This window comes from Vitis riparia, chromosome 18 (assembly GCF_004353265.1).
Source record: "Vitis riparia cultivar Riparia Gloire de Montpellier isolate 1030 chromosome 18, EGFV_Vit.rip_1.0, whole genome shotgun sequence".
Taxonomy (NCBI): domain Eukaryota; kingdom Viridiplantae; phylum Streptophyta; class Magnoliopsida; order Vitales; family Vitaceae; genus Vitis; species Vitis riparia.
Window position 1 is genome coordinate 4,732,945 of NC_048448.1, and position 13,631 is coordinate 4,746,575.

The 13,631-nt window shown below is 37.6% G+C and overlaps 2 protein-coding genes across 7 annotated transcripts; both read left to right on the forward strand.

The window, feature by feature from the left end:
• Positions 1-907: 907 nt before the first annotated feature.
• Positions 908-4,909, forward strand: LOC117907455 (serine/threonine-protein phosphatase 2A activator). Its single transcript, XM_034821000.1, has 2 exons — positions 908-2,249; positions 4,567-4,909. Exons 1-2 carry the CDS (start codon positions 1,099-1,101, stop codon positions 4,571-4,573), a joined length of 1,158 nt encoding a protein of 385 aa, XP_034676891.1. The 5' UTR covers positions 908-1,098; the 3' UTR covers positions 4,574-4,909.
• Positions 4,910-9,621: 4,712 nt separating this feature from the next.
• On the forward strand, positions 9,622-13,030 carry LOC117907802 (F-box protein FBW2). Of its 6 annotated transcripts, none has more exons than XM_034821461.1 (4): positions 9,622-9,885; positions 10,805-11,118; positions 11,494-12,074; positions 12,430-13,030. In XM_034821461.1, the coding sequence occupies exons 2-4, from the start codon at positions 10,814-10,816 to the stop codon at positions 12,603-12,605; spliced, it is 1,062 nt and encodes a 353-aa protein (XP_034677352.1). In that variant the 5' UTR covers positions 9,622-9,885; positions 10,805-10,813; the 3' UTR covers positions 12,606-13,030. The 6 variants fall into 6 exon arrangements, with proteins under 6 accessions (XP_034677352.1, XP_034677350.1, XP_034677348.1 ...); XM_034821459.1 differs by lacking the exon at positions 9,622-9,885 and adding an exon at positions 9,902-10,037; XM_034821457.1 differs by lacking the exon at positions 9,622-9,885 and adding an exon at positions 10,054-10,518.
• The last annotated feature ends 601 nt before the right edge of the window (positions 13,031-13,631 follow it).

The window sequence follows — 13,631 nt, forward strand, 5'->3', positions numbered from 1 at the left end:
CTGTCTCCTTTGCCTACTAAAAAGTTTCAATTTTTTTCTAACAATTTTTGGTCATTAGGTTTAGGTGGAAGTTTCAAGTTAACTAACCAGTTAACTTCTGGATTCAACTTAACCCCATATTAAGCTGAGGAACCAATCTGGTTTTAGCACATGTGCATTGATTGGTATTGTTTATAATGGAATGTAACTGCTTTCTTTTTTACCCCATGAGAAGATTTCGCCATATTGTCCTCCATTCTTGCACACAACCGTATCATCTGACTGAATTTTCGATGAAATAATAATAATTTTGGTTTTTTTTTTCATTTTTCTTTTTTCTAACACATATAAAGTAAAAATAAATTACAAAATTTATTTATAAATTATATTTATTTACAATAGAATTAAATTAAAAAAATTAAAGAGATAGGACAAAACCGGAAATTCTCATATTTGTTTCATTTGAATCTTTTAGGGTAGAGGAAACTATGTTTAAACGATGGAATGGGATTGGGATGGAATAACAATTCCAATCCACCTCGCTATCATTCCTAGATGTTTGAGTAATGGGTCTGGTCGAGCAGCCCGACCTGTGGACACTGGGATCCTGGAGCACAGCGCGGTCCTACTAGTTAATAAGTTGGAATCATGGTTTGACTTGGTTTCTGTTCACGTCGTAGCCATTTGCGATTTGCTCAGTAACACTGGTGACTTAATCATGGGCTGCTTTCAAGACTTGGGCTTTTCAAATGGATTCGGCCCAATTGGGTTTGGACTCAGGTGATGAATGAGCCGGCCCAATCTGGAAAATGTTGAATTTAAAGTTTGGACCATATTATCTGTTGGAAGTTCTGATTTCTTAAAATTTTGATGTTTTTGGAGGTTTAAGGAGTGAGGACTTGAGTGTGAATTCATCACAGAGCATAGTTTGATGGAATGGCTGTGTACATTCGCCTGATTCTTTGTAATATTATGTAAAAGAAAAAAAAAAAATTGAGATTAAAGAAAAACACATATGACCAAGCTGTGTCGCAGAAAAAAAAAAGAACAAGGCTTTTTAAGGCAGAAGACGGTGATCTCCTCTCAGTTTCCAGTTTCCGCCATCCATAGCCAAATCTCATGGATCCCCATCAACACCAACCCATTGGACAAGCAGACGAAACCTCCCCCCCTCCCTCCAACACCGCTGCCACTTCATGCCGCAGCTGCGGCGGCCCCACCACATGCCCACCTCCACCGGCATGGTCCGACATCTCTCCGCCACCCCCCTACCGCCCCATCCGCGCCCCCGCCATCAACCTTCCTCCTTCCAACTCTCAACAAGCTATCATCCTAGCCCCCGTTCCTCAAGCCCAGAAGACCCCCGTTGTCTCTCCGCCCTATCTTTTCCAAATCCCCGTCAAGCGAATCCAGACCCCAGACGACATTCGCCATTTCCATGACTCCGATTCCGGCAAGAACTTCTTAGGTTTCGTCGTTTCCCTTAGCGAATCCATTCGCTCCCACAAAATTTCAGACCCTTGCCACCAATCACCAATCCTCAATTCTATTCTCTCCATCCTTCAATCTCTAATCGACTGGGTCGACGAAATACCTCCCGTTCAACAATCTTCCCGTTACGGTAATCTCTCTTTTAGGGTTTGGCAAGGTCGATTGCTCGATAATAGCGAGCAACTGATGCTCCAATTCCTCCCCGATGATCTCCGGTCAGCTACGGTCGAACTCGTCCCTTACTTTGCCGATAGTTTTGGGAATTCGAGTCGAATCGATTATGGAACCGGTCATGAGACCAATTTTGCTGCGTGGCTTTATTGTTTGGCTAGATTAGGGTTGCTCAAGGAAGAGGATTACCAGGCTCTTGTTTCTAGGGTTTTTGTGAAGTACCTTGAATTGATGAGGAAATTGCAATTCGTCTATTGCCTTGAACCTGCGGGATCCCATGGAGTTTGGGGTCTGGACGACTATCATTTTCTGCCATTTATATTTGGGTCGTCGCAGCTGATCGATCACAAGTATATGAAACCCAAGTCAATTCATAATCAGGATATTCTGGACAACTTCTCCAAGGAGTATATGTATATTTCTTGCATTGCATTTGTGAAGCAGGTGAAGAAAGGCCTATTTGCAGAGCATTCCCCATTGTTAGATGATATCAGTGGTGTACCTAATTGGAACAAGGTGAATAGTGGGATGCTCAAAATGTATAAAGCTGAGGTGTTGGAGAAGGTTCCAATTATGCAGCATTTCCTATTTGGGTGGCTCATCAAATGGTATGATCACTGTTAATGAGTAATTAGCCCTGTATGTGATTCTTGCATTTTTAGTTCATTATAAGTCATCCACACTTTGCATCATGTTTAATTGGGAATCTTAAATTATTACGAGTTTTTATGGTGTTTTATGAGCATAATGGTTATATTTATATCGTCTATATCAGTAACCTATATGGATATTTGGTGCTAAACCTGATATTTTTTGGTCCCTGGATATTCATCTATTATTTCAATGACAATGTTGGTTGAGGAACAACTCTAGTGTTGATACCTTGATCCATGGGTTTTGTCAGGCTGAGACTTTCATTAGCTATTTGATCCTAACCACCACTGATTGCTATACCAAAATTTTTTTACCTATGATTTCTGTTATCATTTTATTTAAAGCATAGAACCCTACTTGTTAGCTATATGATGTAGAAGTGATGCACTGAGTCAATGTTCATGATGAAATAGAACCAAAGAGATTGGCATTATGTTGGGTTGGTCCATTTTTTTGGATTCATTAACCAAGTTACTACATATGTTCCTTTTATATTTATTATTTGAGTAATGACCACAAACACACACACACATATGTGTGTGTGTGTGTGTGCATGTGTATATATGTATGTACAAACTACAATAAATATCAGCCTTTTCATAAAAATTTTGCTTGAGTTTTCCTTCTCTCTGCACTTTTAACATGTGTTAATGTTTCAACGGTCTGCTTTAGTCCTCATTCTAAGCTTGTTAATGTGCCTTTACATCAAACATCTTTTCCCACCTTCTGAGTCATTTCTTCGAAGTCATGTATCTCATCTTATAGAAATTCAAGTGTAATCTAATGTCTTGAGCCATTTTAATTATTTTAGTTTGATTTGATTTTTAAAAAAAAAACTTTAATGATCAAAACTTTCAAATTATAATGCATTTGGCTAGTGAATATTACTTATAAGCCCAATGTCTCTAGACAAATATATCTGGGTTTTTAATACATCTCATGAGTTCCATTTGGTATTCTAACCCTTTTAGCTAAGTGGTTGCATTTCTACATGGGAGGTCTGAGAATCTCAGAAAGCTAAAACTAAAACAAAATGATTTAGTTAGTTAGTGCTTATATTCTGACTACTGGTTGTGTAATAAGGGATTTTATTTGTGGCCATTTATGATAATGGCATAATTTCCTATGTTTCTGAACTTTTCAAAATCTCACCTATATCAACAACTTTCATATGAAACTCTGAATGAAGTTTTTTTTTTTTTTTTTAATCATTAATGGTATATTGTGGTAATTGAATAGCCGATACTACTTATGGGACAGGCAGCACAGTGTAATCCTGGTCAAACCCCCTCCAAAAACCCCAGAAAGGGATGTCTTTAGAACTGTAATAGAAAAGAGAAGACATTTTGAAGCTATTATAACCATATTATTGCATGTTACTTCAATCCATTGGGAGATTTGAAGAACAGGTGTTCCGATTCTGAAACTGGTGCTTGATGAGCATGACGGAATCAGTTCTAGGATGGATAAAACTGCAGGCTCACACACAGAAACACACCTGTGCACACAGTGAAAATGTGCACATGTGCAAACACATTTGGTTGGTCTCCCCCAGTGGGTGTACTTCTGTATGATGAGATCAATGATGACATATTGTGTCTTTGTTCCGGATCCTGACCATCTCAGTCCCATACAATTTGGTCCAAGTTGGCTTACAATTACCCAAAGCCACATAAGAACCACTTTGTGGCTTGCACGATATTTGTGACAATGATTAGTAAAGGCATCTTCTTTATGGGGTCTTTGGGTTCATCTTGGAGTCCTCCATTTTGAGTTGATGTGTCATCTATAGCTACTTCAAGTAGGGAATTGCCTACATAGAGATATACATTACTAATTCGATTAAAGTCTACATTGCTCTCAACATAGTGAATCTATTTCATTCAGGATATGGCTTTGTCAGAACTGATCATCTTGCAATTATGCTAATTGTTCAAACTTTTATTTTTGGATCTTTAGAACCTTGTTCATGTAACCTTTGATTTGTCTTCTAATTTTTTCATTTCTTGGATTATGACTTGCAAAGTGTCTGATTGTTGTTTAATTTTTAAGCCATGCGTCTGGCATATTTTTTTCAATGTCATGAATGTTTGAAAATCCTGGCTTACATATGCATATAGGTTTTAGCACATCAAGTGCTACCCTGATTGGTCATGGGTAAATACAGGTAATTGTGATTCATAGAAAAGGATGATATGATTCTTAAAACATTGTCCATTTTCCGTTGTTCAAGAAGATTGATAAATTCTTTGTTATTTATATTTTCCCCAGGGACTAATTTGGTGTATCTGCTCTGTTGAAACACTTTCTGTGGAACAAAGAGAGTTCATTTCCCACTATGCTTTACAGAGATGTAAGAATGAAAAATTATTAAACCGGAATCATCTGTACTTCTTGGATAGTATATAGAGTTTGAGTTCTCTGTTTCTTTATGATGTATTTGCTTTCGGCTAACACAGATCTATTTCTGCATTTTTTTTGTTTATGATATTTGACATCTTAATGGAAATCAGGCAGTTTTCTTTTTTTAATAGCCAAGTATTGAAACTGCAGAATTTTTACATTTGATATTGATGTAATATAAAATCCTATGGAAAGACAGTAAATTTTTCAAGTTTCCCCTGAAGCTTTGGTTTGGTTTTAAGACAAATGTATTTATAAGCTTAGAAAGCAATAATTAAAATGTGATGCAGCTGCACATTCTCATCTGTTGATATGCAAATAATGTGAAAGCAAGTAATTGCAAGTTTATGTTGTACACCATGTTTTGATTTTGAGACTGATGTATTGGGCACAAAACATTACTCAATACTAGTTAAACTGCCTGTGGTAATGAAGGAGAATTGCCGAACAAGTTTCAAGTGTGACAAGCAGTGTCATAACCTCAACTTGCAATCTTGTCTGATGTTTCTTACCTTAGTTGATTTTCTTGTTTTATTGGCCATCTACCAGTTGGAGTCTATGGTTTCCAAACTCCTCTTCATTCATTTAATTCTTTGTGACTAATGGATTCACCTTCTCTATTCTTATTTTCAATGGCAAAGATACTCTTCTTTGTTTTTCTATTCTACAAAAAATTAGATGTTGTATTTCATCTTGTATCAGTACCTAATTTGAAATGACTGACTTCCTCTACTCTGCAAATTTGAGATTATTATGCCAAGTGAATTTCAGGCTCAAGACTTCCACAAGGTTGGTTTTAGGATTTTGAGTTTGACTTCCAACTAGATGCTTGCTAGTTTTGGCTTTTGGAATTCCATTTGTTAGTAGTTTGTGTCAATATAAACTATATGACTCCTCTTGGTTACTTAAAACCTCCAATTCAGTTAGCCAACATGCATTATTATAGACCCCAGCTTTTGTTGTGGTACCCAGTTTTAATGCAGAGGATGGCTTGAACTTGAATTTTTGTACTGGAATGGAGGTTTTCCGTGAATATAAACAAGTTGTGCTCCATTGGATTGCTGTGTTCTCTGAATGAATTTGAATCTCTGCCAGCTCCAATGAAATCTTGTCTCCTAGTCAACACTGGTAATAGACTTTGCAGTTGTTCTGATGATTTATTATTTTTTTTGCAGAATGTGATATATGAAGAGACCTAAGGGTTCCTAGTTAGGTTATAGGATGAAACATTTAGTTTGTAGTTTAACAATTGAAAATTCTTGAAGCTTTGGATCCATGTCATAACTCATGTCAATTAAAACACCCATAGATATGTCGAGAAGATAATGAAAAACGAAGGCAAGTAGGAAATTGTTCACATACCTGAAAAGCCACCTATAATACACATTCATTGCCCTGCTGCATAGTTGGTTTCTCTATCAAAACCCCACCTAGTCCTATTTATGGTGTCTTTTGTTTTTTGTTTAAGCAGTCACTAAAAATGCTGGTTCTTTTCTATGTTTTTTCACATAATGTTTTTACTTCATCCTTTAACCCCTAGCTTGCCAACAAGGGTCGTTCTTTATCACTACAACTACTAGTCCTAGATGAGTCTGTTGCTGCTGTTGGTTTTTTCATTTTAAAAGCTGCTGGCATTTTTGGGTTTCATTATAGGGTATCTTTGCATATAGTTATCGAATATAGGAAGCTATTTTAGGTACATTATAGTTTTAATGCTTCATATGGATTGGTTTATGCGCTGGTGTTATTTCACCTTAACCTCTCTTGGTTGCAAAGAAAACTGGAGGAAAATAATAGCAAATGAAACATTGATTTTTATGCTTTTTATATTTACAATGTTTTAATGTTATTTTAGTTTCCATGTGATGGAATATGTTAGGATACCAAATGGAGGTTTATGGTCTCTTTAGTCCCAATTAATGCAGAATGTAGGATTTGAAGTTTCATATCTTTATCTTTTGTTTTGTTTTCTTTGCAATCAAATGGATCATGTAGCATGATTGCCTTTTTTTTTTTTTTTTTTTGCAAGATTTAAAAATGAAAACATATTAGCTAACAGATTATGGTAACTGAGCTGTTAGAATCTTCAATTGTATTTGTTGCTCACTTGTTTCAAGCTGGATTCAATTTTGGGAAATAACTGATTGTGTTTACTTCTTACTGATAAAATTTAGGCAAATGATTGTATTTAGGTTCTGATGTTGTAAATGGATTGTAAGGTTCAAATTTATAAGATCAAATTGAGCCGTCTCAAAATTTAAAAATGGCCAAACAAGTGGAATTTAATTGTATAAATATATTCTTAGCATGTGCAAGCTAACAAGGGTAATTCCTTTGATTCTCAGGGGACTGACTTTGGCCTCAGGACTTCTTATTAAGACACAATTGCTAAGTGGTTTCTTATAACTCCTAAAATGCTCGAAAAGGTTTTCCCTTTTGGTTCCTAAAATCAAGATGTGGGCTGATTAGTTAAAGGACTATTTTTTTATTTTTTTTATAAGTTGCTGATTAATTAAAGGACTTTGTTCTTTTGAGTAATTCATGGCCCATAAAATTGTTGTATGTGTTGCATATGGATGCTAAAATTGCTTTTTCATGCTTTTTTCTCTAAAATAACTATATATATATAAAAAAAAAAAATCCCTTTTTGGTGTTCTTTTAAAACCAAGTTTTGGTATTTGAATTTTGAAATTTATGGTTTAAAAATTTGGATATGTTCTCTCTTTCTTCTAAGATTGCATGTTGATTCTGATCACCTATGGTTTAATAGAGGACACAGGGTCCTATGTAGTTGGGGTGGTAGGTGGTTTAAAACTAAATTCAAGGCAATAGAGATTTTGGGCCTTTGTAGCAGTGAAGAATACAAAGGCTGAAATCACTTGCATTCAAAGTTTTGAGCATTTAGAATGCTTTCAACCATTTTATTATTATCATTAATGGTGCAAGGGAATTAGGAAGTTTTGAGCAGCTAGAATGCTTTCTACCATTTTTTTTTGGAAGTTTTTAATAAATAAATGAAAATGCCACGAAATTGAGATGAGTGTTTTTTACCTTTGCCATCATTTGACAGGGAAAAAAAAAAGGCCCACTTGTATCTGTCACCTTAAATTTGGTGGTGTGAAAATGAAAATCAGTTGGATGGCATACCAAATGGTGTGCTTGAACTTTACTCAATTCCCACTAGTCGTGTGCTTTCTCACCAACAAGTGGTTTAACCTTTTTCCTTGTAGGCTTGTTGGTAGCATTATTTTTTGGGAAAACATTGCGAACCTATTATTTGGCTTTGCATGGTGCACCAGTAACAGCCACAGTTTTTAGTTTTTACGCATGCGGAACTTGCTCCTGGATTTTGCCTTTTTACATCATTTACTTAACGGAGGAGATATTTCTACTTCTCTTTGTCGTTACTTTCTCCCACAATGTTGAACTAGTTGCTCCCCTTCGTTTTAATGCCTTCTTCACATCTCACTGCTTCGTGGAAGTTATCTCAAGATTGTAATTCCGCTATATATATATGGCATCGATTTCAGTCATAGTTGAGATCAACTCGAAGTCCTATGTTATATCTATGCTCTTTCAGGTTCACAGGGAAGTGCTTTTAGATATGGTTTCCCATTAAATTTCATTTGATTTTAGAACGTGGGTTCCTTTGTTCCTGGGTCTGCCATCAATCCAAGCTCTTGCTCTTGGTGGCCTCACACATAAGTCAATCGGTGAATCGAGTGTTGATGTTCCTTATGTAACAATAATCGTCATTTAAAGGAAAATTCTTCATAAGCATTTTTATTATCAAAAATATTTTTGAAATGGTAATGAAGAATGGGTATCCTGATTTAACCCTCATGGAACCCGGGATAGGACTGCATTCAAAATTTTTTCACTAGGAAGAAATTTCGTTTTTATATATTGTTGTTTTCTAGTGGTAGTTCTATTTCTGCTCAATTAGTGTATAGCTTTCAACAATCAATATTCGTTTCCAATTTAAGGTTTTTAAAGATGAAATCATAAGGCGTGATGGAGAAGAGAAGTGGATGCAGGTGGAACGAGGCCCAATATGCCACTAACCGCCCAAGCTGCAGGCCAAGAGTTTTGGTACGTGATGTCAAAACAGAACAGATGTGATCTCAAAAAAAAAAAAATTGCACTACATGTAAAATCAAGGATATTTTGTCCATCCGGGTGGGTGGGTATATTAACATAGCGAAGCTCTTTGCTGTTTCACGTAAACAGCTCCCTCTTTTTATTCAAACTTTAGAAGCAGCTTATTTAAATGAGTTTGTCTCCTGATCTAGTCATTTTGAGCTTTGTAGTTGTGGAGACTATTGACAAATATTTGAAAGTATATGGTAAAAATTTAAATGCAGGTGGGGGAAACATATATGATGTAAAATTTCGTCAAATATCCAGCATCCATTTGAGTTGCATTTGAATAGGAATATAGGATTTGAGGGATAACAAAGACGATCCCGTCCCCACTCCCCCACTCCCACTCCCACTCTCACATACATAGTTTGCGTCTCCCGCAAGTGAATTGGAAAAAGGACGAATCCATGTCCCACTTTTTTACTATTTTACCTGGAAAAGTGTCATTCCCTCTGTTCCAAACGGCCCCACGCCCCACCGGTCACCGGTGCTCACCACTCACCACAACCACCTTTTTTTTCTTTTAACTCGACTCCAATGTTTAACCATTTCGTAAATTTAGAGAGTGATGTAGCTGCTGAACCTCTTAAATTAAATCTTAATGAACAACGGCTTTACCACCACTCATCCACATCCAAAGCCTTGGTTAAAGCTCCATCTTCTTGTAAAAATCCATGTTCAAAGTCAGATCAAAATAGCGTTGGAAGTTGGAACCATCAACTACGGTCTCATCCTCTCTATTAAAGACTGGTCAATAACCAGCAAAACCAGAGTCTGAGTTCAAATCGGTTTTAGGAGATTCGGCTCTGACACCGATATTACCTTTTTTACCCTTACTCCTCCTAACCTACCACTCCTGTCGGTGCCTTCCTCCTTGGGACCCTATTTGGAACTTGCAACCATCTCTCACTGCCTTCCTGTTCCCATTTCTCCTTCTCAACACCCATCTTTCATTGAAACGTGTAAAAGTATATTTCCAATGCTGTTATTAAAATCTCTTACTACTAACACCAATTTCTCACATTTCCAGTATCACGATAAGAAGTAAGAACCACCCGTTTCTTATTTTGCTCCAAACTACATATATATATATATATACACGACCTTTTTCCCTCATACGTTTTGTGGCTTTACTTTATTTTATCCTTGGGCGCTGTGGTTTATGGCACGCCTGCACTGAGGCTATGAGCTGGAGTGTAAGTGTAGTTTTATAGCCTTCTTTCCCCCTTATCCTTCTCTCTATCTCTTTCTCTCTTATCTATGTCCTTCTTTGATTCCTCCATATATCCAAAGAGGAAAAAAGGGACAAATTTTGGATGAAAATCTCACATCTTGGGAGTATATGTAATCCTTATTTTCTCATTCTTTTTCCTAGATTTTAGTCCAGCTTGCCCACATTATCAATGGAGTTGTTGAAACAGTTTTCCTTTAAAATAAATAATAAATGCAGTGTCTTCGGGGGTTTTCGTTTATTTTTCCCCTCATCTTCTTCTTCGTTTCTTCTGTAAGATAAATGCAATGCTTCTGTGAACACTTCCACTGGAAAATGGTTTTCAAGCGCAGTTTTCTCATCCGGGTGAATGCTTTTGATCGATGAAACTGGTGGATAGCTTTCTTTCTGTGCTTTCAGTATTGATTTATTGTCCGGCTTTGCTCTCATCCTGATATGGGTTTTCCGTTAGTTTCTTTTATTATTCCACAAAGTTTAAATCTTTGCTTTGTTATTATTATCAGAAGAAATGCTTTCCCCCCCTCCTATTCTTGTGCAAGCTTCGTTGAAATATTTATGGATATATGTTTTTTTTGGCCTATTTACTCGTTAATCCCATCGTTTTCCCTTATTTGTGGATCATGACTTCTTGATATTTGCTCTCGGTTTACATGGATTCATAGTCTATTTTAGGCGGGATCATTTGTATTTACAGTGAAATTGTTTTCCCCTCTGTGTTCTTCATTTTTGAAGGAAGAATAGATGGAAGAGGAAAGTGATATTCGGCGCTGGGACGAGCTAATACCCGATGCATTGGGTCTAATCTTTAAAAATCTTTCACTCCGGGAAATACTGACTGTGATTCCCAGGGTCTGCAAATCATGGGACGAAGCAGTGAAAGGGCCTTATTGCTGGCAAGAGATAGACATTGGAGGATGGAGTGACCAATGGCCGGAGCACCTTGATCGCATGCTTGAAATACTAATCAGAAGAAGCTGCGGTTCCCTCCGCAAGCTCTGCGTTTTCGGTCTCCAAAACGACAGGCTTCTCTCTTTCATTGCAGAACAGTGAGTAGAATTGCACTCTCCATGTTTGAAAGCGTTGATGCCTTGCTTTTAATCCTTAGCTTAGGAAGAACTTTTGGAAAACCATTAGTCCAATTTTGATCCCATTTTGGTACGCTTACACCAATTTACTGGTTCAGATAACAATTTCTTGAACCAATTAGTCTAATTTGATGCTTTATTGGAGAGCATTCCCAATTGGAGGATTTAGGCAGAAATTAGATAAATCCTTTAGTCCATATTTAAAAATTCACTGGATCAGTAAGAATTCCAAGTCGATCCACTGTCCAATTTTTTTGCTTTCATAGTTGGGTTGCTTGTTTGATCCACACTTTGGTGATTTCGCATGTTATTGTCTTTGTCTTTTGGTTTTGTAAGTGCTGGTTCTCTTCAGACCCTGCAACTGATAAGAAGCGAAATAAGTGATTCTCTAGTGGAAGAGATTGCTGGAAGGTTTTCAACACTCACTTTCTTGGATGTGAGTTGCTGCAATAAAATGGGCAGCCGAGCTCTTGAGGCCATTGGAAAGAACTGCAAATCGCTTGTGGGGCTGTGCCGGAACATGCACCCACTAACTACTGCAGGCAAGCTCTCGCAGGATGAGGAGGCTCACGCCATTGCCACCACAATGCCCAAGCTCAAGCACCTTGAGATGGCTTACCATCTTCTCAGCACAAAAAGTGTTCTTGAGATCCTCTCGTGCTGTCCCGAGCTTGAGCTTTTGGATTTGAGAGGGTGTTGGCATGTGGAACTTAACGTGAAGTTCCTCAAAGAGAAGTTCCCAAAATTGAGGGTCTTGGGGCCTGTTGTTGTGGACTACTGTCGGTATTATGAAATGAATGAATGTGACGATTACTCGGACTATGATGAGAGTTCAGATGGAACATGGGATGATGAGGGCGGGCTGGAAGAGCTAGAGGTGCGATTCTATGAAGGATTTGGCGAGCATCCAGAGTATGGTTGGCCTACATCTCCTTAACTCTACTGTCTAGTACTTGGTTATCTGATGCTTCTCTTTCTCTTTACTTCCATATCCTATGTTTTAATGGAAATGCAGTGTGGTGTTTGTTTCTCTCTGTCATTATTAAGCTCATAGGGCTAAATCTAAAACAAGCTTAAACTCACCCAGAATAGAATATCATGCATAGAAATTGAGCCTGCAAGCTAACAACCATAAAACTAACTCTTCAGTTTAATTCTTTTCATGGCCAAGCACAAATTTCTGATTATTACCCTGCGGACTAAAAGGGTCCAGAATTGCCCATCTTATTTTGAATTTGAAGGGAGAGGTTGGCCCTACTAATATTTCTATAGGATGGATAACAGGTAATCACTGCCCATCGGGTTCGCAAGTGCTCAATATTCTTCTCCAATTCTCATCAAACGTCACTCAGAAGAGACATTCACCATATTATAGCATATGGGTCTCAACTCTAGATAGTCTGCCAACTAGCAGAGTCAACATAGAAGGCAAATTCATCCCCATCTGACTGGGGTTAAAGAATTCTCTTACGGCATCTTTCAGAAAAATGCTAATTGACACACTAGGAATATATGGATGGTAAAATCGAAGTAGTGCATTCGGAGTTCAAGCAATGCCTGAAAAAATATTGAACACTTATGGGCGGCTGGTTGAGACAGAGTACTTGATGGGTTGGCTTGCCGTGCAGGTTAATAAAAATATATACAGAGTCCTCAATGTGCGCGCATAAACTCGGGAGGCGCAGGCAGAGATAGTGAGGGGCGCTTATTTTGTGTGCGCCTAATGCTCCTAGGAATGTCTCTCAAACATGTTCGTTTGTACATTTGTTTGTGTTTATATTATATGTTTGTTGTTTGCTAATCATGAACTTAGGAGGAAGGGATTCCAACTTTATATTACCTAGTTCACAGTCACATGATCACATGTGATTCATGTCTTTGGATCTTGTACCCCACCATTTCAAAATTTCTTGATATCCGCGTTTGACCAAACACTTGGACAAGCCACTCTCAAAGTATGTGTTGCACGTGTTGGAGGGAAATTTTTGAATCTATTCTGAAGCATGACAGTAATACCAAGACATCTTTAGATGGAAAAATATACTTGCAATGACCCATAGGCTATGGGCTTATAATGTTAGAAACAATTAAGGTTGAATTCAATCATCCGCCTATGCTATGCATATCCGAATTGAGTCACCTTAAGATACCAGAATTTTATTGAAATATTGGCTTTTCCCAAGATGCAGATGAAAACCTTGTCTCTTAATCATCATTGCAATGGATGGAATTCAGTTCATCTTTTTCCTCTCTTTTCCTGAATCAGGCTCTGGCCATGGACCCACCACCAACTGCAGCCCCTGTTTGTATGTACCTTATGGTGGTTGTCGCTTTTTGTAAGGGTTTTTCATTTTTGAATGGGAGTAATTGAGGACGTGTAATGGCCCTACCCAGACGTGTATTGAGAAGTTTGATGATATCAAACAGCGGTCCCTCGTCCCTCCTTTCCATCCCCGGATACCCGTGCATTAACA